The sequence below is a fragment of the Notechis scutatus genome, chromosome 2 (genome assembly GCF_049901735.1).
Source record: "Notechis scutatus isolate UNSWTSFEM ecotype Mainland chromosome 2, rNotScu1.2, whole genome shotgun sequence".
NCBI lineage: Eukaryota > Metazoa > Chordata > Lepidosauria > Squamata > Elapidae > Notechis > Notechis scutatus.
In genome coordinates this window covers 84,630,559-84,655,392 of record NC_142010.1, presented here as the reverse complement: position 1 = coordinate 84,655,392, position 24,834 = coordinate 84,630,559, and the positions used below count along the sequence as shown (strand labels likewise).

At 40.0% G+C, this 24,834-nt stretch overlaps 1 protein-coding gene across 1 annotated transcript in view; it reads right to left on the bottom strand.

Annotated features, from left to right (window-relative positions):
- Positions 1-24,834, bottom strand: part of LOC113423685 (organic cation/carnitine transporter 2-like) — a 35,929-nt gene that overhangs the window by 9,267 nt on the left and 1,828 nt on the right. The window contains exons 2-4 of the mRNA XM_087955347.1: positions 8,386-8,489; positions 6,739-6,893; positions 2,203-2,374 (exon numbers count right to left, since the gene is read on the bottom strand). Of these exons, the coding sequence (XP_087811473.1) occupies positions 2,203-2,374; positions 6,739-6,893; positions 8,386-8,489 (431 nt within the window). The remainder of the gene's footprint in view (positions 1-2,202; positions 2,375-6,738; positions 6,894-8,385; positions 8,490-24,834) is intronic.

Sequence of the window (24,834 nt, the reverse complement as noted above, 5' to 3'; positions counted from 1 at the left end):
TTCTCCAACACACCTTGGCTCTGATTGATGGAATTAGCTGCATCCAAGCATTTGAGATGGAGTGGCTAAATATATTTAAGCTTTTTCTAGAAATAAAATAACTATGGACTAACAGATATCTCAAAATTTGGGACGGGGGCGTAGGACTTTAGAAGTATTTGATAGCTTGGTGTATCTTCTCCAATTTTTAAGAGTGCAGTGGCACCATCTTGTGGTGTAATATTTTATATGCTTTTAATAAATTGTCCACACAATTATTTAATGGCAGAATTGTTACACAATAGCTTTTTTCTATTTTTTTTAATATTGTTTTTTGGAATTAACTTTAAACTCAGGAGAATCAGATTGAAGATCCTACTGAATAAACATTATTACAATATATCTTCCTACATCAGATTACTGCCAAATAATAAACAATATAAAATATAAAATCATAGAACTGCAAGAGATCTCAAAAGGCCATTCAAATCTGTATTCACAGAACATGCTTAGTTAATTAGTTACAACATACAATGCATTTACAGCATAGTTTTTTTAACAAAAGTTGGGTAAGTGGACCCATTTGGTTAGTTTCCAATTCATTATATAGGTAGTCCTCAACATACAACCACAATTGGACCTTGAATTTTGGCTGTTAAGTTGTTGTTGTGATTTAATTGAGAGGCCCACATGACTGCTTTGCTCAATGATCACAATCCTCACTCTCTCAGTTGTGGTCATTAAGCAATAGCATGGGCCGTTAGCAGATGGAGTGGAAGAACTGTCAGCTGAAAGAGGGTAGGCAGCTCCCCTCCATGAGGGCAAGGGAACATCTATGGCGGGCCAGAGAAATCAAGCTCAGATCTCAAAGATCTGAGCTTCCTTTCTCCAGTCTACCACAGGCCTTCGTCTGCCTGTGCTAGCCTTTCTACCCTTCAGAAATATTGCATTTGCTAGCTTTCTAGCCAAAAAACATCATGAGAGATGGCACTCTTATCGTGATTATTCTGACTGGTAGAAGAATCCTCTTTCTATCCTTCAGAACATTGTGTTTGTTAGCTGTGTGTCTGAACCTCACATCTTGGAGGTTGGCACACCTCTTAGCAGCTGCACAGAAAGACAAAAGTAAGTGGACCTGGATCTGGTGGGGCAAGGAAAGGGCTTACACCTTCTGGATGTGGTGGAGCGAGGCCTCCTGTGTCACAGCAGCTTTATGAGTGCTGGCGGGACGGGTGAAGGGGGCTGAGATAGGAGGGAAAAGACATATGGGTAGGGGGAGTTGCAGTGTCCCCACAGTTGTATTTGAATTTCAAAATAAATCCTATGATTTATTTTTTTGTGTCATCAACCAGTATAGTGTAGAAATATATTAATACAAAGGTTATTATTAGATACAAAAATTTAATGCAGAACTGTTTTATTACTAGATGGATCATAAAAATGAACTGTATATCAGAAAATACAGTATTTCAGCAAGATTTTTATACTTTAAAAATATGCAGTGAATGAGGACTGAATATCCTGGATAATGACTATGGCTTATTATTATAAAATATGCTACTAAGTCCTTTCTAATAAGGTGAGCATGAACCAAATCTGGATGAATTCCAGACTGTACAAGACCAAATTTGAGAGAAATGCACGTTTCCCAAGCCATTCTCTCTTGTGGGTCTTTTTCTTACTCTGAAACTTTAGGGGAATGGGTCAGAAATGTAATGCAGTAATGCTCTTCATTGCACAATTGCATTCATTTGCATTGCATTCAAATCCTAAATCTTTCTTAACAATGTAACCCAAAGAGCAGTGGTGGGATTCAAATTTTTTTACTTGGTGGTTGTGGCAGGAGAAGGATACAGTAAAATCTCCAGTCAGAGATTTGTCGGTTCTCTGAACTACTCAAAATTTCCGCTACTGGTTCTCCAGAACTGGACAGAACCTGCTGAATACCACCTCTACCTAAGAGGTTAACTTATTTTTGTTTCCTTGGGAATCTAGTCCAATTTAGCTATTTTTTTAAACAGGTTACTTATTAGCAAATAAGTAGCAAAATTATCGCTTAGTACTACTATTTCTTATTAATAATTCAAAAACCAATTATCAAGATTAGCTAGATTCAATTCAAGATTCAATCTTAATTATGTCAATTATCACAATTAACACAAAGGGTATTAGTTGCCATTAATTGGGAAGGGCAATGGGGACTTCAAAATAGTAAACACTCACCACCACAATGGAAAATATAACAGCCCAGGAATAGTAAGAGCCATTAACAGCAATCGCCAGTCTCGAATGAAGTAAGCACCCAGTGGCAGCATCATGTAGCCAAATGCATAAAATATGCAGACACCTAATGTGCCATATATAATGCGGATGGATTTGCCAAGAATTTCTGCACCTGTTCAAACAAGGGAGAATGAATGAATTCACATGCTACTATACAAACCAATTCTTTTATGTACTATATGGGAAAAACTGATAAAAATACATTGAATTGTTGTTTTTTCTGTGAGTTTGTATGCAGGTAGTAGTCAACTTACAACCACAGCTGAGCCTACATGTCGCTAAGTGAAAAATTTGTTAAGTGAGTTTTGCCCCAGTTTACGACTTTTCTTGCCCCATTTGTATAAGTGAATCATTGCAGGTCTTAAATTAGTAACATGGTTGTTAAGTGAATCTGTTTTTTTCATTGACTTTGTCAGAAGGTCGCAAAAGGAGATCACATGAGTCTGGGACACTGCAACTGTCATAAATGTGAGTCAATTGTCAAGCATCCGAATGTAAATCATGTGACCATGGGGATGCTGCAACGATCGTAAGTGTGAAAAATGGTCATAAGTCACTTTTTTCAGTGCCGATTGTAACTTTGAACAGTCATTAAATGAACTGTTGTAAGTCGAGGACTACCTGTATGTCAACCATTCCTACTTGAAGGAATGCAGAATCAGTTCTGAACTGGTACTTTGGAGCCAGCCTGGACACTCTTGCTCTAGGGTGCAACTTTTCTGTAGTTTGTATTTTTTTAATATATTTTTTGTTTTATTTTATAACATATAAAGATTCCATTTTTAATTAAACAGTGTGTTGTCTGGGTACAAATATTTTTAGAAAATAATAATCACAATGTTTAAAACAATATTCATTACATTGATTTAGTTTAATAACAACAACAACAACAACACTTGTTCAACTAGTGATTTGTGATACGAAACCCAGCATAGTTATCTCGTTTGCTGTGTATACTGTCATAATAATAATAATTCACTATCAAACATGGAAAAATAGTGAAAACTGAAAGAATTAAGATGCCCCATGAAAACAACATTAAGAGTCTGGATGAAGATGATTACTACAAATACCTGGGTATCTTTCAAGCTGACAACAAGTGTGACAAGCACACTGAAGTCAAGAAAAAAAATTAGAGGTGAATACATTGAGGGTGAAAAAGATCTTACAGTCCAAACTTAATGGAGAAAATACCATCAAGACAATCAACACCTGGGCAATACCAGTTATTAGATACACAGCTGGCACAGTGAACTGGATTCAAACAGAATTAAAAGCAATGGATAGGAAGACCAGAAAAATAATGACAATGAATCATGTCCTTCATCCTCGCAGTGACATTGACAGACTCTACCTACCAAGGCAAATAGGTTGGCATGGAATGTTGCAAGTACACCAGATAGTTGAAGAAGAAAAAAGGGCTTTGGAAGAATATCTGAAGGACAATGAAGAAGATGCACTGAAGTTAATATGCCAAGAAGGCTTGCTGACTACCAGAGAGACCAAACTGGCCTACAACAAAGACCAAATGAAGAACAGAACAGAGGCATGGGAAGACAGCACTACATGGCCAGTACATTTAAAAAAATAGCAGGGAAAGCAGATAATAACAAGACCTTGCAATGGCTAAGAGCAGGAAAGTGAAACCAAGGGATTAATTCTGGCTATGCAAGACCAAGCCTTAAGGACAAATGTATACAAAGCCCGAATTGAGAAGACAGGAACAGACAGTAAGTGCCGCCTATTCAAAGAAGCTGAAGAAACAGTGGACCACCTGGTAAGCTGCTGCAAGAAGATTGCACAAACTGACTACAAGCAGCTGCATGACAAAGTAGCAACAATGGTGCACTGGAAGATCTGCAAGAAATACCATTTGCCTGTAAGCAAGAACTGGTGGGACCATAAAATAGAAAAAGTCATAGAAAATGAAAAAGTTAAATTGCTCTGGAACTTCAGAATCCAGACAGACAGGCACCTGCCACATAACACCCCAAACTTAACAGTTGTTGGTAAAGACAAAAAAATCTGGATAGTGGATGTGGCTGTGCCTGGAGACAGCAGAATAGAAGAGAAAGAACTGGAGACGATAACAAAATACAAAGACCTACAAATAAAAATAGAACGCCTATGGCAAAGGGAAGCAAGGTAATAGTAATAGGCACCTTGGGTGCAGTCCCAAAACAAATGGAGCACCACTTGAACACCATAGGCATTGACAAATTTGCAGTCAGTCAATTGCAGAAGGCAGCTTTACTTGGAACAGCTTCCATCCTGCGGCGATACCTGTAACACCATCTAACATCCAGATTTACCTATCCCAGGTCCTTGGTAAGGACTCAAGAGGTAGACAAAAATGCCAAACCCAGTCTGAACATCTGGCTGACTGTACAATTAATAATAACTGGGGGGGGGGAATCACAAAATATCGCGATTATGGATGAAACATGTAACAGTGATACCCATTGTCACCTGGGTACTTGGTACCATGTCCAAGAATTTTATAAAATACATCAAGAAATTGCACCTTCCTGCAATAACAGCAGTGGAACTGCAAAAAACTGCACTACTCGGAACATTGTACATTTTAAGAAAATACTTGGTTGATACCTAGGATGCTGCCAGCAACCCGTATCAACCATCAGAGCCAGTCAATGATATTTGTGTTACATTTTTAAATGTTCAGTTGACCGAGTTTCATGTTTGATGAGTAGGAGACGATGATGATAATAGTAATAATAGTAATAATAGTAATAATAATAATACAGTTGCATTTCCATTTTAACAAACCTCCTTTATATGATTTATATGATTAGTCCTTTTCTTTCATCTACATGTTTCTAACTTCTGTTTTTATAAGCTAACCATTGATAAAATAAGTCCCATGTCAAAAAGTATTGTTTCTTCCTTTTCCTTAATTCTAAGTGTTAGTCTATCCATTTCTGCACATTCTAGTATTTTTTTAAATCACATTTTCATCTATAGGGATCTCTTCTCTTTTCCATTGTTGTGCAAATACAATTCTAGCTGTAGTTAATACATGTAAAATCAAATATGTATTCCCTTATTATACTTATCTGGTAAAATGCCAACAGAAATATTTCTGGTTTTAAATCTATATGTTGCTTTATCCTTTTTCCAACCATGTAAGTATTTTTGTCCAATATTTTTTTGCTTTTGGGCATGTCCATCACATATGATAATATGAACCAGGTATCTGATGACATTTCCAACGTTTAGTGGACATGTCCTTAAACATCTTTGCCAACTTTGTGGTTGAAAAGTGCCATATATAAAACATTTTATAAAGATTTTTTAATATGCAGCTGATATCGTTAATTTATAATTCCTGTCCCACAGTTTCTGCCATTTATCCAACTCCATTGTATAACCAAAAAATTTAGCCCATACTATTATTTATTGTCTCCTTTACTTGCTCACTTTCCGTTTTGATACTTAATAGATACCTTGTAGTTTGTTTTATAGGTGCACAGAAAACTCTGCATTTTTTGTTCAGATGGAGTGTCCTGTATGCAGTGATAGCAAGGTGTGAGCATGCATTACCACCAAGCTATCACTGTCTTAACTAAATACAGATTCTCCAGAACCTGCACAGCTACTGCATAAGCCCAAGAAAAGGTCCTTTAAGCAGTTGTTGACAGATATATTGATGATACCAGTGCTGGATTTGAAACATGTTTTCCCACAGATAGATGCACTCACACACTTATATAGGGACAAATAAAGAAAGGGTAAGACATTTTTAGAGAAATTAACACACTCTTCGGAAAGATTCAGACATGGAAATAGAGGAAGAAAGGAGGCTCAGGTGCACACCTACAAACACATTCATAGGAAAGAGACAGAGAGGAGATTGAATCACAAAGATAAAAAGCATTTTCCAATAGGAGAAAAATTTCTCCTTTCCTGTAAAACCACTGAGCAAACTGTTAAAAAATTGTAATATTAAATAAGGAGAAATAATCTACCATTGCTGAAAAATGACTGGAGAAAGGTGAGAAGCTCACCAATTGGCAAGTGTATTGCAATAATCAGGATCATTAGTGAGGAATAAAACTGCTCCCTCCAGCTGATATACGCTGAATGTTGTTAATGCCCTTGCAGGAAGGATAGTGCATGGTCACCAACTTGGGGATCTTGCCCTTAATATAGAGCAGAATATATAAGAAGGGACAGATCATGAACAAAATATTAGAAGAGTTGAAAGGATATCTCAAATCAGATGCTTATTCCAGTTGAACAATACAATATACAATAAACATACATATTGAACGCAAGTTTTAAACAAGAAGTTGGTTACCAGTTCTACTTTTATCAGATCCATTTTTAAATTATGTTCTGCTTGATAATGTTGGAAATACTGCTGTGGAGAAGACAGAAAGAAATTAAAGATGCCCCTCACTGAGCTAGCGAGTCAGGCTATTGAGAAGGTCTGTTTGCATAAAGACAATCACATACCAAGAACAAAGGCTGCCACATAATTAGATATTTGACCCATTCCAACAAAAACAAAGAGAATAGAAAACATCTCCCAGCTTGTTGAGAAGACCTGGAAAAAGCTAAAAATAGTCTGGATCCCCATCGTTACAAACAGCACATGCTTCCGACCAAATCTGTAATGAGACAAATAATAATAATAAAAAAGCAAATCAGATGAAAATAATGAACTAGCAGAGACCAGCTAATTAGCATCAGAAAAGGATGTCAACTTTCAAACCTATGAACAATGTTATACTTCAAACACATGAAGACAGCATCTTCAATCTTCTTATGAAATTTCAATAAAGTTTTAAAGGAAGAAAGATGATGATAAAGATTCTTTGTACAAGTTTGTCAGAATGTTTGCAACGTGACTGCAGGGTTATGAGACAACCCAGGAGCAAAACACAGCACACAGAGGCTTAGACATTTAACAGTGGTTTATATACAAGACATTTATATACAGAAATATATGTGGTAGGTAAATACCTGACAAGAAATCAATCTTCTTAACTCTGCACGGATAAAATCTACAATGAAGATAGGACACAAGGAGAGACAGGAAACCAGGTCAGATATAAATATAGAAGAGGTGTCTATGTAAAGGCAGTCATTAGAGGGTGTGTTTTTTCTCTCCTTGTGTCCTGTAAACATTGCAGAGTTCTCCATGTAGAGTTAAAAAGTTTGACTGCTTGTAAAGTATTTGCCTACCATGTATATTTCTGTATATAAATGTCTTGTATATAAACTACTGTTAAATGTCTAAGTCTCTGTGTGCTATGTTTTGCTCCTGGGTTGTCTTACAATAGTAGTCACGCTGCAAACGCTCTGACAAAGTTTAAATGTAATACATACACAACAGTGGTCGGATTCAAATTTTTTTACTACTGGTTCTGTGGCTGTGGTTTGGTGGGTGTGGCAGGGGAACGATACTGTAAAATCTCCAGTCAGAGGTGGTATTTGCCAGTTCTCTGAACTACTCAAAATTTCCGCTACCGGTTCTCCAGAACTGGTCAGAACCTGCTGAATACCACCTCTGAAACACAAAAAATATGAGGAAACAACAGATGGTTGGATTTTAGCCCCTAGAGTGACCAAAGGAGTGGGAAGAGGGAAAATACATTCCTAGTGGTAGCCTCTTCACCCTGGGAACAGGTCATACTCTGAGGTCAGGCTATTTTCCCTACTTGATTGTTTGGAAAACAGAAGAAACATCAACATCTATGGAGATTCTCAATCATCCAGGTCATGACTGTTCCAAAGGTGCTTTTTCCAAAAGACAATTGGGTAGCTTCTTTGATGAAGAGCAAAATGTTCTCAAAGAATGAAGAAAAAAAATGTGGAAAAAATACCCTTGGGACAAGAAATACCAACCTTTTCTTCAAGTCTTTTGTGGACTTTTGTGGACTGAGTTGTAAAACAGTACCATATTTTAATCATTTTTTTAAAAAATAATATTTTATTTTATACATACAAAATATTGTGAATTGCTGATGTAAATGGCATGCCTATAACTATAAATGAATAAATGTTATCTTATTAGAGATAAAGATATAGTGCTGGAAAAAAAATAAATGTAATCCTGAAACATGAGTTGTGCATGAAAATAATAAATACAGAGCTTACCTGTCTGAGAGCTGTCCAGATATAAAGGATCCCAACAGCACACCCACAAACAATAAGGAGACAGTTAATGGTGCTTTCCAGTCATTGTCACAAACAAGTGTCCACTGGGAAAAAAAAGAGGATTAGCATTTTAACTTGTTTGTAACATATCCATTTTTAACTTATTATAACTTATTATTTTCTCAATAACCATTCCATTATTACATTATAAAAAATGTAAAAAGTTTTACAATTATTTATTATTCTCATTGTCATATAAAAACAATTCCCTTAAATTATTATCTGTTAAGGCCTTATATTATGCCTTCACAAAGTAAAGAGAGCAGTTATACAAATAGTTGAACAAATATTCATCAGAATTTTGAGGGGTGGTGGAAATCAGCCATATATTGGTTATTCACATAGGGCCTTGGCTTTTAACTTCTGGTTGCTTTAAAAATGTTTAGTAGGTATACTGACCAAAATATTAGAGTAAAACAGCATTGATCGGCGCCGTAAAAACGGCAACAACTAGTACAGTGTGAAGTTTTTCCATTCCTCTTTACAGGCAGCTATTTGTCTACAGTACTCCATTGTATCACCATCTTCCTTTTTTCCATTTCTCCCCACTAGCCAACATTCTGTAAACAATGAGCAAATTCAAACTTCATTAGGCTATATATTTCAGTCTTCCATGATTAATTGGTCTATTTGAGATTTTATTTTTATTTTGAAGAGCCTCTGGTACAACTATAACTAGTTATTTTGACTACGTAAGGGGCAACATTTGAAGCAAGACTGCTATTTGTGTAGATGTCACACACATAAATTATATAGTCTGCTGGTCACTATGAATAAGTAGGATTTTCCAAGTACACTTTGAAAATAAACACTAAGTGTTAATGCTAGGTTTCCTCATTGTTTTCATAACAACATAAGGAGTTAATTGCTAGGCATAGCACGCAAGCAGTGTTAATGATAACAGAAATCAGTACTACATTTGTCCCACACTTTCAAGCAGTTTCTAGTGGTCATTTTAAATCAGGTTTTCAAATGTCCAGAAGAGCAGATGCCTTTTATTATGTCTACCTAAAAGCCTTTTATTATGTCTACCCAAAAGAACAGAAAATGAACCAGATGGCTAATTTTTGTGAACTGTCTACATTAAAATCACTTTTGAATGACATTTACTTGGCAGACACAGATCAATCAGATCAGTGCAGATAAACAAAGGGTCAAGAAGAAGAAGAAGAAATAAAACATGAAATGCTGTAACCTGTTACATTAACTTGAGGCCAAATTTTTACAATATTATATGACATATATAACTTATTTAATTTTGGCTTTGCACGTGGCGTGAATATAGCCAATGAATTCACAGAGCATGTTAATGGCTTCATATGTTCTAGAACAGGGGTCTCCAACCTTGGCAACTTTAAGACTTTCGGACTTCAACTCCCAGAATTCCTCAGCCAGCAAAGCTGACTGAGGAATTCTGGGAGTTGAAGTCCGAAAGTCTTAAAGTTGCCAAGGTTGGAGACCACTGTTCTAGAAAGCCAACCAACTGTAATTTATTCAATAAAACAAACTGAAGCAAACTGAATTAAGCAAATTCAATTAAGCAAACTGAAACTTGGCTTGGTACAACATGTGAATTCAATCTATATTCCTAGTGATTATGAACTGCAGTAGAAAAACCAGCTTTTATAATGTCACAAATTATTATCTATTACCACATGAATAAAATGTAAATACTGAATACTCCAGAATGAAACAAGCAAAATGGGTCAAATTCTACATTGTTACTCGATTCAGTTCCCCAATTTCGAAGAATAGAGGGAAATAATAAATATTTCTCTGACAAGATTTTACAAATATCTTTCAGAACAGCAGAACTCCATCACTTTTATCATCCTGGGAACAGAAACCAGCTGACAGGGAACAATATTAAATACCACTAAAGTTATATTTGCACAGTGAGGTTCTACCACTACCATGCAAATGCAGAAATATATTATGACAGAGAAATGTTGCTTGGACTGAATACAGTACTGTATAGTATATCAGCTCAGGCAAGAATTATTTTCATTCTCTAATGCTTTCCAAGATAGGTTACTGAAGTTCACTGACCGAGGCTGCCCACCTCTTATAGTACTATATTTAATATTACTTTTTTAGACACAAGACACAAGATATAGGCTATTGTAGTAAAATAAAACTTAACCAATAGTTCTCAAACATTCAGTTACTAACACCACTGGTGTTCTGAAGAGACTTGACCTGGCTCCTTTCCTGGCATTTAGCAAGGGTGAGTGAAGCCCCCTTGGATACTTTTTTTTCCTTCCTGTTCCTATCCAATTTCTGTCATGTTTGCTATCTTTTACTTTTTCTTTATTTGTTGTAACTGTTTAAAAATGTTTTTACTTGTGAACTGCCTAGACATGGTGGGAATTGGATGGTACACAAATTTAATAAATTAACAATTCAAAAGGGCTAAATTTAAGGATGACACACACAGGAGTATGCAGAACAGTCAGTCAGCCCATCAATCAATTTTACTCCAGTCTCAGGGCCAATCAGAACACAAGATTCGTCTTCTCAGTCAAGAATTCAATAATGACAGAGAAGGAGGAGAACACTGAATCGTTGAGGTCATATTTAGTATAGTATGCAATGGCATGACACCAAAATGTGAGGTAGATTACTCAGCATGTGATATTCACTTAGCCTAGCAAATACTTGCGGATTATATTTATAATCTCCAAACACATTTGCTTTATTATAACCTTTTAAAAATAGCAATAAGGTATTTTGTATTGAAATGTGATATTTGATCCCCCAAAAAAAAAAAAAAAACCTAGGGAAAAATACTCTCTATGTATTAATTTAGATTTTGTGAAACTATGGACTCACTTGGATTTTGGAGAAATATATTTGACTTCCTTGTTTATCTGAAACATGTTTATCTGTAGGTCAGTTAATACAATCTAGTAGAACATTGCTTCTGCAATGAGAAATGCAGTTAAAATAAAATTCACCTTTTGGAACTGAAGCTGAAACAAATTTGTTTGACTATAATGTGAGGTAAGGAAAATCTGTTGCATCCTGTTTATTTATTTATTAAATAAATTACCATTTTTTAAAATCAAATTTATACAGCTGCCCAAACAAATGTATGGACCACTTAGCCTTTATATCAGAGATGGGCTATATGTGACCCTCCATTTAATGTTCAAGTTCCATCAGCCTTAGCTAGAATACTAATTGAGAAGATAGAAGATACCAAGACTCCTAAGCAGTCTACACAAAGAAAGGAGACTTGAAAATGGTTAAGACTATCTGTTTTTGAATGAATGAATGAATGAATGAATGAATGAATGAATGAATGAATGAATTCTTTATTGGCCAAGTATGATTAGACACACAATGAATTTGTCTTGTTGCATATGCTCTCAGTGTACATAAAAAGAAAAGATACATTCATCAAGAATCATAAGGTACAACACTTAATATAGTCATAGGGTACAAATAGGCAATCAAATCATACTAGGAAGCAGTCAATATAAATTGTAAGGATACAAGCAACAAAATTACAGTCATATAGTCACAAGTGGGAGGGGTGGGTGATAGGAGTGATGAGAAGATTAATAGAGATAGTAATGCAAACTTAGTAAATAGTTGGACAGTGTTGTGGGAATTATTTGTTTAGCAGAGTGACGGCGTTCGGGGAAAAACTGTAGTTGTTCTGGTGTGCAGGGCTCTATAGCATCATTTTGAGGGTAGGAATTGAAAAGTTTATGTCCAGGATGTGAGGGATCTGTAAATATTTTCACAGCCCTCTTTTTGACTCGTGCAGTATACAGGTCCTCAATGGAAGGCAAGTTGGTAGTAATTGTTTTTTTTCTGCAATCCTAATTATCCTCTAAAGTCTGTGTCTGTCTTGTTGGGTTGCAGAACCAAACCAGACAGTTATAGAGGTGCAGATGATAGACTCAATAATTCCTCTGTAGAACTGTATCAACAACTCCTTGGGCACTTTGAGTTTTCTGAGTTGGTGCAGAAAGAACATTCTTTGTTGTACTTTTTTGATGATGTTTTTGATGTTAAGTGTCCATTTTAGGTCATGTGATATAATAGAACCTAGAAATTTGAAGGTCTCTACTGTTGATACTGTGTTGTCTAGTATTGTAAGAGGTGGTAGTATGGGAGGGTTTCTCCTAAAGTTTACCACCATTTCTACGGTTTTGAGTGTGTTCAGTTCCAGATTGTTCTGGTTGCACCATGAGGCTAGTTGTTCAATCTCCCATCTCTATGTGGATTCATTGTTGACTCAAATGAGACCAATCACTGTTGTATCATCTGTAAACTTTAGAAGTTTAACAGATGGATCATTTGAGATGCAGTCATTGGTGTACGGGGAGAAGTGGAGAAAGCACACAGCCTTGGGGGCCCCCTGTGCTAATTGTACAGGTATCTGATGTGATTCTGCCTAGCTTCACCTGCTGCTTCCTATCTGTTAGGAAGCTTATGATCCACTTACAAGCATGTTCAGGTACTGCTAGCTGGCTTAGTTTAGTTAGAAGAATGTCTGGAATGATGGTATTGAATGCTGAACTAAAGTCTATAAAGAGGATCCTTGCATAGGTCTTTGGAGATTCAAGATATTGTAGCACATCTCTAATGATTTATTGAAGATTCGGGTGAAGATGGGGGCCAATTGGTCAGCACAGACTTTTAAGCAAGGAGTTATCTTGTCTGGGCCTGGTGCTTTTCCTGGCTTTTGTCTGTGAAATAGATCTTGCACTTATTTTTCTGTGATCATCAGGGATTGTGAATCCAATGGGGTGGAGTCAGTTGTGGGAGGTTTGGCTGTTGTTGGTGTGTCTGAGATGGGGGTTGTGGAGATAGGTGGCTGTAGTTTCCTTTCAAACCTGCAGAACACATTCAGGTCATCTGCCAGTTGTTGATTTCCTTCAGCTTGGGAAGGAGGTTTGATGTAGTCGGTGATATTTTTGAGAGTTTTCCACGTTTGCTGGTTCATTTGTTGAGAACTGATTCCTTAACTTTTCAGAGTAGCTTCTTTTTGCTGCTCTGATCTCCCTTGTTAATACATTTCTGGCCTGACTGTTCAGCATTCTATCACCTTTTCTGTAGACTTCCTCTTTGAAGCGATGTAGCTGCTTAAGTTTAGCTGTGAACCAAGGTTTATTGTTACTTTATATTCTCAAGTTCCTGGTTGGTACACATAGGTCTTCACAGAAGCTGACATATGATGTTACAGTATTTGTGAGTTCATCTAAGTCTGCAGAGGTATCTTCCAAAACATTCCAATCAGTGCAATCAAAGCAAGCCTGTAGCTTTAGCTTTGCGTTCTCAGTCCAAGTCCTCACTGATTTAATTGTTGGTTTCGTGGCTTTAAGTCTTTGGCTGTAAGCAGGTACAAGGTGAATCATGCAGTGATCAGAGTATATCCCACAGCTGCACGTGGTAAAGATCGATAAGCATCTTTTAGTGTTGTGTAGCAATGGTCTAAAGTATTCTTGCCTCTAGTGGGAAATTGACACGCTGAAAATATTTTGGAAGCTCTTTCCTTAAGTTGTCTTTGTTAAAGTCTCTAATGGGAAGAGAATCTGGATATTTGGCTTCAGACTCCATAATCTGGTCAGCCAGAGTTCGTAATGCCTTGTTTACACAAGCTTGTGGGGGAACATATACAGGTGGAGAAATGAGGAGAACTCACATGGAGAATAAAATGGTTTACAATTGATAGTTATATCCTGAGACCAGCTGTTGTTGATATATAAACATAAGCCTCCTCCCCTTTTTGCCTGATGACTCTGTAATCCTGTCAGCTCTTCTTATCTGAAACACTGGGATATGCATGCTGTTGTCATCAATTTCTTCATTTAGCCAGGTTTCAATGAAGCAGAGAGCTGCTGAGTTGTAAAAATTAGAATTGCATCTATTTAAAAGGAGTATTTCATCCATCTTTATTAGCAAGTGAACATAAATTGGTCAGAAAGGTTGAAGGGAAAGGGGTTTCCCCCCCCACCCCCTTACTCAGCTTATTCAAAATTCCCGCTCTTTTACCTCATCTCTTTCTCTGCCGCCTCTTTCTCCATTTGTTTATTGTAAACCATTTCTCTGGGGAAATTGCTTCTTCCTGTGTTAGAATCTCCTCCAGGTTTGTAAAGGGGGGGGGGGGGTGAAGACACAGAAAGCTGCTCCTTAAAGAAACATTGCTTAATTCTTAGCAGATGGTCTTGTGAGTATGAAATCCATAGTGAATCGCAGAGAATAATAAAAAAGAAAGAGAGAGCATTTCACCGAGGCAACCTTCAGCGGTGCCATCTTGGAAGTTTTCTCCTCTCATCCCAAAAACAGCTGTTAAAAAGCAGCTGCAGAGGCTTTTGTGTAGAGGTGTGGGATTTTGGTTGTAAAGCTTTTAGACTATTTTTCATCTGTTTTCAGGAATTCTGAACTGCAGAATGATTGTAAACTGCTTTCAAACACTTTTAGAGCAAACTGAGAAATGAAAAGAGTGGTCAACTGGAGATGCCTGCTAAGATTTTAGTAATCAACATTATTTTTCTTGTTTATCAAACAGCTTCAAAGAATCTCATAACTATATTTTCTATCTACTCCCTGTCTGGAATTTTCTGAGAAAATTAAAAAAATAATTTAAACATCAGAAAAGTAGGGGGGAAAACCCAAGAATCCGGTTGAATATGTTAATAAGTAAGACAGGTCAAAGAAATGAAATAAATATAAACATGAAATAAATACAAACATACAGGTAGTCCCTGACTTACAACAGTTCATTTAGTGACCATTCAAAGTTACTTTTATTGATTTATTATAGCTATTATACCCTAAGTTTTGAAATACTTAAAAATTAGAAGCTAAATAAATATAGGCTATATGAAGATAACTAACACATGACATTAGTTGTTCATTAATAGAAAGTATGAAGTAGATCTCTGTTAGGAAAATATTAACAGCTTCATTCCACTGACAAGTTTACATATTATTCTAAGTATATCAGTGAATCTAGCCCATGAATTACTTAGAAAATCTCTTAATTCCCAAACTATGCTTACATGGATTTCTTTGAATGATTGTAATTCCATAGATTGAAGGCTTTTTCAACCTTGAGATTGTGTTTATGTTACATTTCTAAATCCTAAACAGACTTCAGATCACTTCAGAAGGGGCGTTGGTCCTACCTAAACGCTTCTTCTCGGGGAGCTGAAGGGAGAATCCAGGATGGGAAGTCTCTAGTCTCATAGCTCTGCAGACCGAGTTCAAAAACTGAGGACACACCCCCTGGTAACAGTCCCCAGTTCTGAACAACATCGAAGCGAATCCAGCCACTCCTCGTCCTCTAACAGATAGCCTATTTGATACTGCGAGAAAAAAACATTTCCTCCCTACTCCGACCAGACAGAATACAGGGTGGGACTGGATTCTCCCTTCGGCTCCCCGAGAAGAAACGTTCAGGTAGGACCAACGCCCATTCTCCACTGAGCCGAAGGGAGAATCCAGGATGGGATATACCAAAGCTGGCTGATGGCTGTCCTATGGGAGGAAACTGGATTGGTCGGAGGTCCCCACTTCTACATGAACGTCCTGCAGGACTCATCTTCCAAAGGACACCTCTGCTGAGGCAAAGGAGTCAATTTTATAATGTCTTATGAATGGGGTCACAGATGACCAAATCACAGCTCTACAAAAGTCCAGAACCGAAGCCTGCATTGCCCAGGCTGCAGTGGTCGCTGGACTCCTGGTTGAGTGCGCAGTGATTCTCCTGGGCACAGGAAGAGCCAGGAACTCATAGGCCTTCGCAATACAGGCTCTAAGCCCGCGACTCACAGTAGATGGTGTCATCCTGCGACCCAAAGTTGACGGCTGAAAGGAAATGAACAGGGTTTCAGTCCTCCTAAAAGAGGAGGTCCTTTTGATGTATATACGGAGGGCCCTCCTAACGTCCAAGGTGCCCATTTTCTCTCCAGTGCACGGGTAGGCCCTGGACAGAAGTCAGGCAAAATCAACTCCTGTGAGCGATGGAATAAGGAGTTCACCCTGGGCAGACAGGTAGGGTCCAACCGCAGAACCACCCTGTCTGCATGGAAAACGCACAGGTCCTTTCTGATGGATAAGGCTGTCAACTCCGAGATACGCCTGGCTGAAATAATGGCCACTAAGAATGACACCTTGCACATGAATAGGCGAAGACTGACTTCACGCAAGGGTTCAAATGGGGGAGAAGTCAGTGCCTGCAGGACCCTAGGCAAATCCCAGGTGAGGAAATGGTGGACCACTAGTGGCTTCAAATTAGTGGCTCCCCTAAGGAAGGCTTACACCCTGGGGAGTTGGGCTAGAGTGGTTGAGTCCTTGACCCCAAAAAAACAAGGCCAAGGCAGCCACCTGTCTCTTCAAGGTACTGAGGGCGAGACCTCTGTCCAACCCATCCTGCAGAAACTTTAACACATTTGCCACAGACATAGCAGTGGGTTCCAATAGGTGACTGGCACCCAGCCGCAGAAAATCCTCCACGATGCGTCGTATATCCTGGTCGTGGAAGGTCTTCTGGCCGCCTGGATGGCCTGAATGACCCTTCTGGAAAACTACTCCTGTTTCAGGAGCACCCACTCAAGTGCCAGACGGTCAACTCAAACCAGGCTGGATCTGGATGCTCAATCGGGCCCTGGCTGAGGGAGATCCTGTGCAGGGGAATTCTCCAGGGTCTGGCAACCGACTGGCCCACCAGGTAGGCAAACCATGGGCACCTGGGCCAGTAAGGGGCTACCAAGAGAACCTCCACCCTGTCAGTACCTTTCTGATTGTTCCCGGAATCAGGGGAAGGGGGGAAGGCATAGAATAGCCCTTGGGGCCACCTGCATCGGAGAGCATTGACCCCTTCTGTTCCTGGTGCTGGGAACCATGCAAAGAACCTCGGGAGCTGCGAGTTCTCTGGAGATGCAAAAAAATCCAGAAACGGATGGCTGAACCATTCTGTCATCTCCTAGAACAGACTGGGATGCAGTCGCCATTCCGACTGGTCGACTGTGGGCCTGATCAAACAGTCTGCTTGCACATTGAAAACTCCCAATATGTTTTCTGCTCGCAGGGACAACAGGTGTCTCTCTGCCCACCTGCACAAACAAGTCGCCTCCTGCATTAGAGATCTGGAGGGAGTGCCCCCCTGCTGGTTTATGTGGGCCTTGGTGGCCACATTGTCTGCGAGGAGAAAAACCTGTCTCCCCATACCTCTTGCCTTAGATCCTTGAGAGTTAAGCAGGCAGCCCTGAGCTCTAGCCAATTTATGTTGTGGGCAAGCTACTCCCATGACCACCTCACCTGGACTCCCAGGTGGGCCCCCCAACCATACAGACTGGTGTCAGTGGTGATGGTAATCCTCTGGGGCTCCCTGTACAAGCAACCCTGATCCATGGCTCGGGACTGCCACCAATGGAGAGAATGAAGAACCAGCAAGGGGACGTGAACCCTCCTTGGTGAGTCACCCCTGCCTGCCTTCTGGTAGGGGAGCAGGAACCACTGCAGGGTTTGGGCAGGAAGCGGGCCCTGGGATGATCCCGATGCACGATATCATCTTGCCGAGAAGTTGAGACAGCAAGATGATAGGCACCTCTTGGGCAGACAGGATCTGTGATGTGACGTCCCTTATACTGTCTTGATGCTCCTGTGAGAGAAAGACCTGGCCAGTTAAGGTGTCTATGATAGTCCCCAAATGCGAGACAGTTTGATGGTGCTAGGTGGCATTTGTCCAGGTTTATCGAGAACCCATGCTCTCGAAGGATCCTGATTGTCGATATCATATCCTCCTCCGCCTGGGGTCTGGAAGAGGATGCTATCAGGTTGCCATCCAAATAGCATAGGATCCTTATGGGTAAGGATCTGAGGTATGCCGCTACGGCCGCCAGGAATTGGTAAAAGTCTGTGGGGCTGATGACAGGCCGAACAGGAGAGCCCTGTATTGAAAATGGTGGCCGCCATAGCAAAACCTCAGGAACTGATGGTGGTTGGGGTCTATGGGCAAGCCAAAAAAATCTCTCTCCTGCAGGCCCTGTATGATAGAGTGGAGGGAGTGCACCTTGAATCTTCGGTAGATTAGATGCCTGTTGAGCCCTTTCAAGTTGAGGAATGCTCGCCACCCTCCCCCGGCCTTTGGAATCACAAACCAAATTGAATCGAACTTCTGTCTCTCCTGGTCTCCAGGAACCAGCAGATGGTGGATCGCCGATTCCATGAGATCCCTCTTTGAGGGGTCCCTTGAGACGGGGCAGCACACAAAGGCACTGGGGGGGGGGGAATAAACTCCTGAGAGAGACCTGACCATAAGGTTGTCAGGATCCAAGCGTCCATTGTGATCTGTTCCCACCTCTGCCAGAACAGTCCCAGATGGCCCCCTGTGGGAGAGGAGGCTTGGGTGTCACTTCTTGTATCTAAAAGGTCTGTTGGAACCCCGAAAGGACCTTTTGTCATCTTGCCTCTGATGCCCTCTGGTGGCAAAGGCCGGTCTATCGGCCTGAAATGAGGATCTTTGGAAGAAGGGCCTACTTTCATGGGGAAAGCTTGCTCCAGCTTCCCCCTGTTTAAAGGAGGGCTTTCTGTAGTAGGGTGGAGACCTGTAATCAAAACGCCTCCCCTGGGAGGGCAGGATCTTTCACTTGTCCCTGGTTTCCATCAAAAAAAGGGACCCAGGGCCTTTCCAAAAAGCTTCTCTCCCTTGAAGGGAGCAAACACCAGCTTCCATTTGTTTCTGGCATCCATCTGCCAATTTCTTAGCCAGATGAGCCTACGTGCTATTACAGATGAGGCCATGGGAGAAGCTCTGGAAGAAGTTTTGGCTGACTTGAGGGTGGCATTACCTGTCGATTGAGCTGTGGCTATTATCTTATTTAAGTCCTGATGCAGCCTGAGGTCCTCAGGTGGGATACTACACTGCAGCTGCCACAGCCACCCATTAAATAAGGTAGACTCAGACCCACTGGGGCGAGTGTACCCCCCAGGGGACTCCCACTGCTTTTTAATCACATTCATAATCATCTGGGGCACAGGTACAGCGTCCACCACAGATGCTTTTTCAGTGAATAGGTAATCTTCCTGATCCTCCCCCTTTGGGGGAAGATCCCAGGTGACCTTGTCCCTTTTTTAAGATGAGCTGTGCTCTTAGCCTTAACCAGCAGAGTCTTGGAGAGAGCCAGGTGGAAAAGGTCCTTAAGGAAGTGGGGACCTGCTACCTCCAACTCCCCGTCCGAAAAACCCTCTCTGGAAGGAGGTCCCTCTCGGAAACATAAGACTGGCTTCTTTCCGAAGGGGATGCAGAATTATTTCTGAAGTAGATCGGCTGTTATGCAGAAGCCTGCCCCTGCCCGAGGAACGCCTCTGTTGGTGTCCAAACCAGGCAACCAGCGCAGCTGGTTGACTTAAGCCTGAAGTTCTTGTCTAATTGTTTGGGAGATCCAGGCTCTCATGAAGGATGGCATCTCTTGCCTGTGGGTCTCCTCAGGCCGCAACCCAGCCACTATAGAGTAAGGGTGGCTTTTTTATTTTCAGGCGCAGGTCTGGTTCTGCTGAAGGCTTGGCTTCCAGGTGCAGCAATCAAAAATCCTTGTGGTGGCTCAGAATTATTATGAGTGGCTTTTGCCTTGATCTGGAGCAGTGGTTCTCAAACTTTTTCAGTCCACCGCCCCCTTGGTGCTACAAACTCATCCTCGGTGCCCCCCACCCCGGGGTGGGATTCAAATTTCTGTGGGCGTGGCCTAATGTGAGGGCGTGGCTCTCTAGTCACATGACTGGGTGGGCAAGGCTTGCTGGTCATGTGACTGGCTGGCGTGGCTTGCTGGCTGGGCATGGCTTGCTGGTCACATGACGGGGTAGGTGTGATTTGGTGGTCATGTGACTGGGTGGGTGTGGTCAGGTGACTAGCAAATCAAATACAAATGGTCCTCACTTAATGTCCATTTGTTTAGCAAGTGTTCTAATTTATGACTGGCCTCCCCAGAGATACTTGACTCATTTTTGGAGTTTTGACAGCCACGCACACACATACACACACACTCCCTTCTAACCCTGCTGGAGCAGGTCATTGCACTAGAATCGGCAAAGCATCTCTGATTAGATTCTAGCAGTGAATAAAATCTAATCAGAGATGCTTTGCCGATTCTTGTTGATTTATTTTATTTGTATCTCATTATTTTATGTTGCTGAATTGCATTGACATGTGTGTCCCATCTTGTGCACAACCCAGAAGCTTTTGTGATTCTTTGCAGCAAAAATTACCGACCTCTGGCTTTGCTTTTCAAATATGCCGATACTGCCGCGTTCTAGGTGCCGGCCCCACAGGTCCACCCCATTGAGCCCACTGCATTGGAGGGAACTGCCCAAGCAAGTCAAGTCAATGGGGTGAGACTGAGAGAGGGAAAAAGAAAAGAGAGAGAGAGAGAGAGAAAGAGAGAGAGAGTCCTCTGGCCCTTCTGCAGCCCCCTGCAGCTGCCCCTCTGTCCCTTCTGCAGCCCCCTGCAGCTGCCCCTCTGCCCCTTCTCCAGCCCCCTGCAGCTGCCTCTCTGCTCCTTCTCCAGCTGCCCCTCTGCCCCTTCTGCAGCCTGCACCTTGATCCCCTTGCACCTCTCTCCCTACTCTGCTGAGGAGCTGGTAATTCTTGGCCAGCTCCCCTGGCGGCCATTTTGAGCATGCCAAAAATAATTGACATTGACAGGGAGAGAGAAAAGGAAAAAAAGGGGCAAAAGAAAAACAAAAACAAAATTTATTTGATCTAAAGTTGTCTGCTTTGGTCAAGCAGCTGTCCACCACTTCAGGAGGCTAATGCGACCCAGAAGTGGTAAGCTCAGCACAGCTCTGTAATTTAAGGCAAGAGTCAAAGCAAAAAGGGAAAAAAATGGCTGACTCTTTAAAATTGCTACAAGCCCTGACAGATCAGAGGCTTGCAAGCCAGTGCTGGCTGCAATTTGGCAGTCTCAAGCGACTCACAGCTGCCACGGTGCTCTGGTGACTGGACAGGGGGTCAGGATTCAATCCAGATGGCCAGTACCCCCCCACCCCACCCCAAGGGACAATCATGGAGATGAACTGCAGAATGGTCCCAAAACGTCTGAAATGGCTGCTGATGCCGAAAAGGGGCAGAAGCACCTTGTGGTTTTCACGGCTAGCACAGATCAATAAGAACAGACCGGGAGAAAGTGAGTTGAATAAGACACTGACTCCCGCTCCCCCAGCCCGGGCCACATGGTCTCTCAGGGGCACCTCCAACCAAATTTACAATCACAATTCCAAAAACCAGTCTACCAGCAAAGATTTTTTTTTTTTTTAAATGGCAGTCAAAAAAAAAAAAAAGCAAAAAAAAAAAGTGCTAACCGGCAAGCCGGCTAGCTGTCAAACCTGCTCTTAGCCTCTTGAAGAAAAAAAAAACACCTCAATCCAGGGGGTGAAGATTCTTCTACAATCTGAACTATTCAGAGCCCTTAAAGAGTGGTCTGAACACGCTGAGACCGAGTGAAGAACTGGGGACTGTTACCAGGAGGTGTGTCCTCAGTTTTTGAACTCGGTCTGCAGAGCTATGAGACTGGAGACTACCCATCCTGGATTCTCCCTTCGGCTCAGTGGAGAAGAATGTCAGATAATGAGGGAGATGTATTACAATGTTTGAAGACAATTCTGCTGAGAATGGAGCTGAACATCTACAGCACAATGAGAAGTCAGTGAACGGATCAGTTCCTTAGAATTCCTCCTGATAAAGGAGAGGTGCTCCATACAATGGTTCTGTGGAAGAAGACAAGAAGACAGTTGAGGGTTTTAGAGCACTGGGAGATGAGGGATCTTCATGGATTGAAGCCATCAAAAAGACACTGGGTTCACATACTTCTGTTCATAATCACTTCCGGAAATTGCTTGTTAACTGTGTTTGTGTGTAAATAATAATATAACATAACATATAATTAATATACAGTAATATAATACAATTAGAATTGAGTAGAGTAGACTAGAGTAGAATAGAATAGGAATATATAACATAACTTAACATAATATCATTATCTAACCTAACCGAATCTAACCTAACCCAACCTAACTGAACCTAACAGAACAGAACAGAACATAATATAATTACAATACAGTACAATAATATAATATAAAGAACTCTTGGAAAGGCAAGATTCATTACAGGGGTGAATCTCCTTCAATCCTTGATGAAAGCAAGTTTTATGCAAGGATTTTAAAAAAATATTTTGGAATAAACAGCAAAAGTGGATTAGAATGTTGATCTGAAAAGTTATAAATAGATTAAAGAGCCAGATGGATTTGAAGTAAGATTTTGAAATTAATTAGGAGAATATTTCCTGGGAAAAGATTATGGATTAAGGAAAAAGATGATAAGATGGGACTTTGATATTTGGACACTTGAGGGAACCCAAAGAAACTAGATTTAAAATGAAACCAGCTAAGATCTTAATAATTGAAAGAGAAATGCAAACAATAAACTGGAAGAATGCTTTGGATAACTTTCTTATCTTCATCTTACAAAAGAGATGGAATAAACATATGAAAAAAATCCTGACAAAAGACAAATAGAAACTGAAAAGCAATCACCTTTGGGACATTATATATGCTGTTTCTGCCAACTCTTAATGGATTTTTCTTGATCAGGACTTTTGTTGATGAGGATTTTTCAGAGCCTCCTTACAAATTTGTTTTTAGATAAGAGGTAAAATAAGAATATATGCTGGTCTCCATTGTAAATAAGGCTTGGAGAAGTTCTCTGACCAGGCAAAGATGGGTTGTAGGGAATCTAAATGGAAGCCACAACACAACTTGATTGGAACCCTGAGATCCAATTTACATATCCTTTCTCTAAATCCTGCAGTGTTAAGATGGACAGAGCTTGGAAAACTGGGGTGACATCCTAATACTGTACATCTGGAAGAATTTTAGATTCCTATCATTTATCCTTCAGAACCAATGGATATTTACCATGATTGGATAGATGCTTGTGAGGCAGTAATTAATACAACAACTGTTAGAGGAACTTATTGGAAGTTAAGCAATGTTTCTTAATTCAAGGGTAGGACTATTAATGTCATAATATATTGGAGATACAGCTAAACGACTAGGAAATTGGTGACCTTACATTTAAATGCAAAATTAGTATCAGGAATGTAACTTGTTTTAATTTGGTACCTAAGAAACTCGTATTGAATACGTAATGAGAAGGGATTACAACTGCTTTTCTCACAAAAATCACATTTATTTCTATAATATTCTGTACTTTTGAAACATAGTTTTAAGAGAGATATAGGTGCGGTTTGTTACAGAACTGCAGTCCAAAAAAAATAGTATTTAGTCTTTAGAAATTGAAGGGTGAGGAGTATGAGCAGGTTTAGAACACTGCCCTGATTTGTAGATTCATCCAAGTCATGTTTTGGTTAATGATAGTTTACTGAATAAACCACAATTGGCTAGCTTCACAGAACATGCTAAACCATAAATCAGTTTACAAATCAAAATTCCAGGTTCATATAAGAAAGTAAGGCGTAATGAGATGTGATCAGGATAATTGTCTATATTGTGTGAACCGAGGTATTATGGTTTATTGTGGCACTATGGTTAAGCAAAGAGTGGCTTAGAACAGTGTAGAGGACATGGAAGGCTTGTTCTCAAGGCAAGATCACTCTCTGATAAAAAATGACAAGAAAAGCTAAAACATGCAGCTCAGCTGGAAACAAATTGGCAAGAATGAATCAACAAATTAAAAGTTAAACAAAGGTAAGACTAGAATTGAAAAAGTGGGTGAAAGGTTATATGTACAACTTACGCAACTTCTCCAAGAACGTAACAGGTTATATTTTAAAAGTGGTTAGAGTCAATAAAACTTTGCCAATGAAACATCAATTATAACAGGTTTTTAGAAAGTCAGACAAGGGGCAAATAAACTTCTGCCAAACTTGTGACTGGTGACGATACTCTTATCTCTGAAGCTATTGTTTTTCAATCTTTTAATGTAAACCACTGAGGATTAATTAGTAGTATTCATTATTGCTTTACTATATTTTATCATTGCTTCTCTTTTTATCTTTTTGTGTGAAGTCAGGACCATGTAAAGAAGCATGCTCCACATAGAAACACTAACAAACACACACACACAATTATCAAATCCCACCTACTAGTTATTGAAATTGTGACTCATTCATATCTCAGCTCATTCATTGTGACTCATTCATATCTATATACTACTAAAACGTTTGTATCAATTTGATTATTTGCAAACCTTCAATTCGTGAAATGGTGTGTCATAGGGAAGCCATTTTTTAATCAATATCCCTCCAATGGTCTAAGAATGTGGGATCCATGACTCCTATTGGATTGAAATTTGGCAAAGTTGTCCCTGCTACAGTGCTGCAGTCATGTGATCTTCATTTCCAATACTCCCTGCCA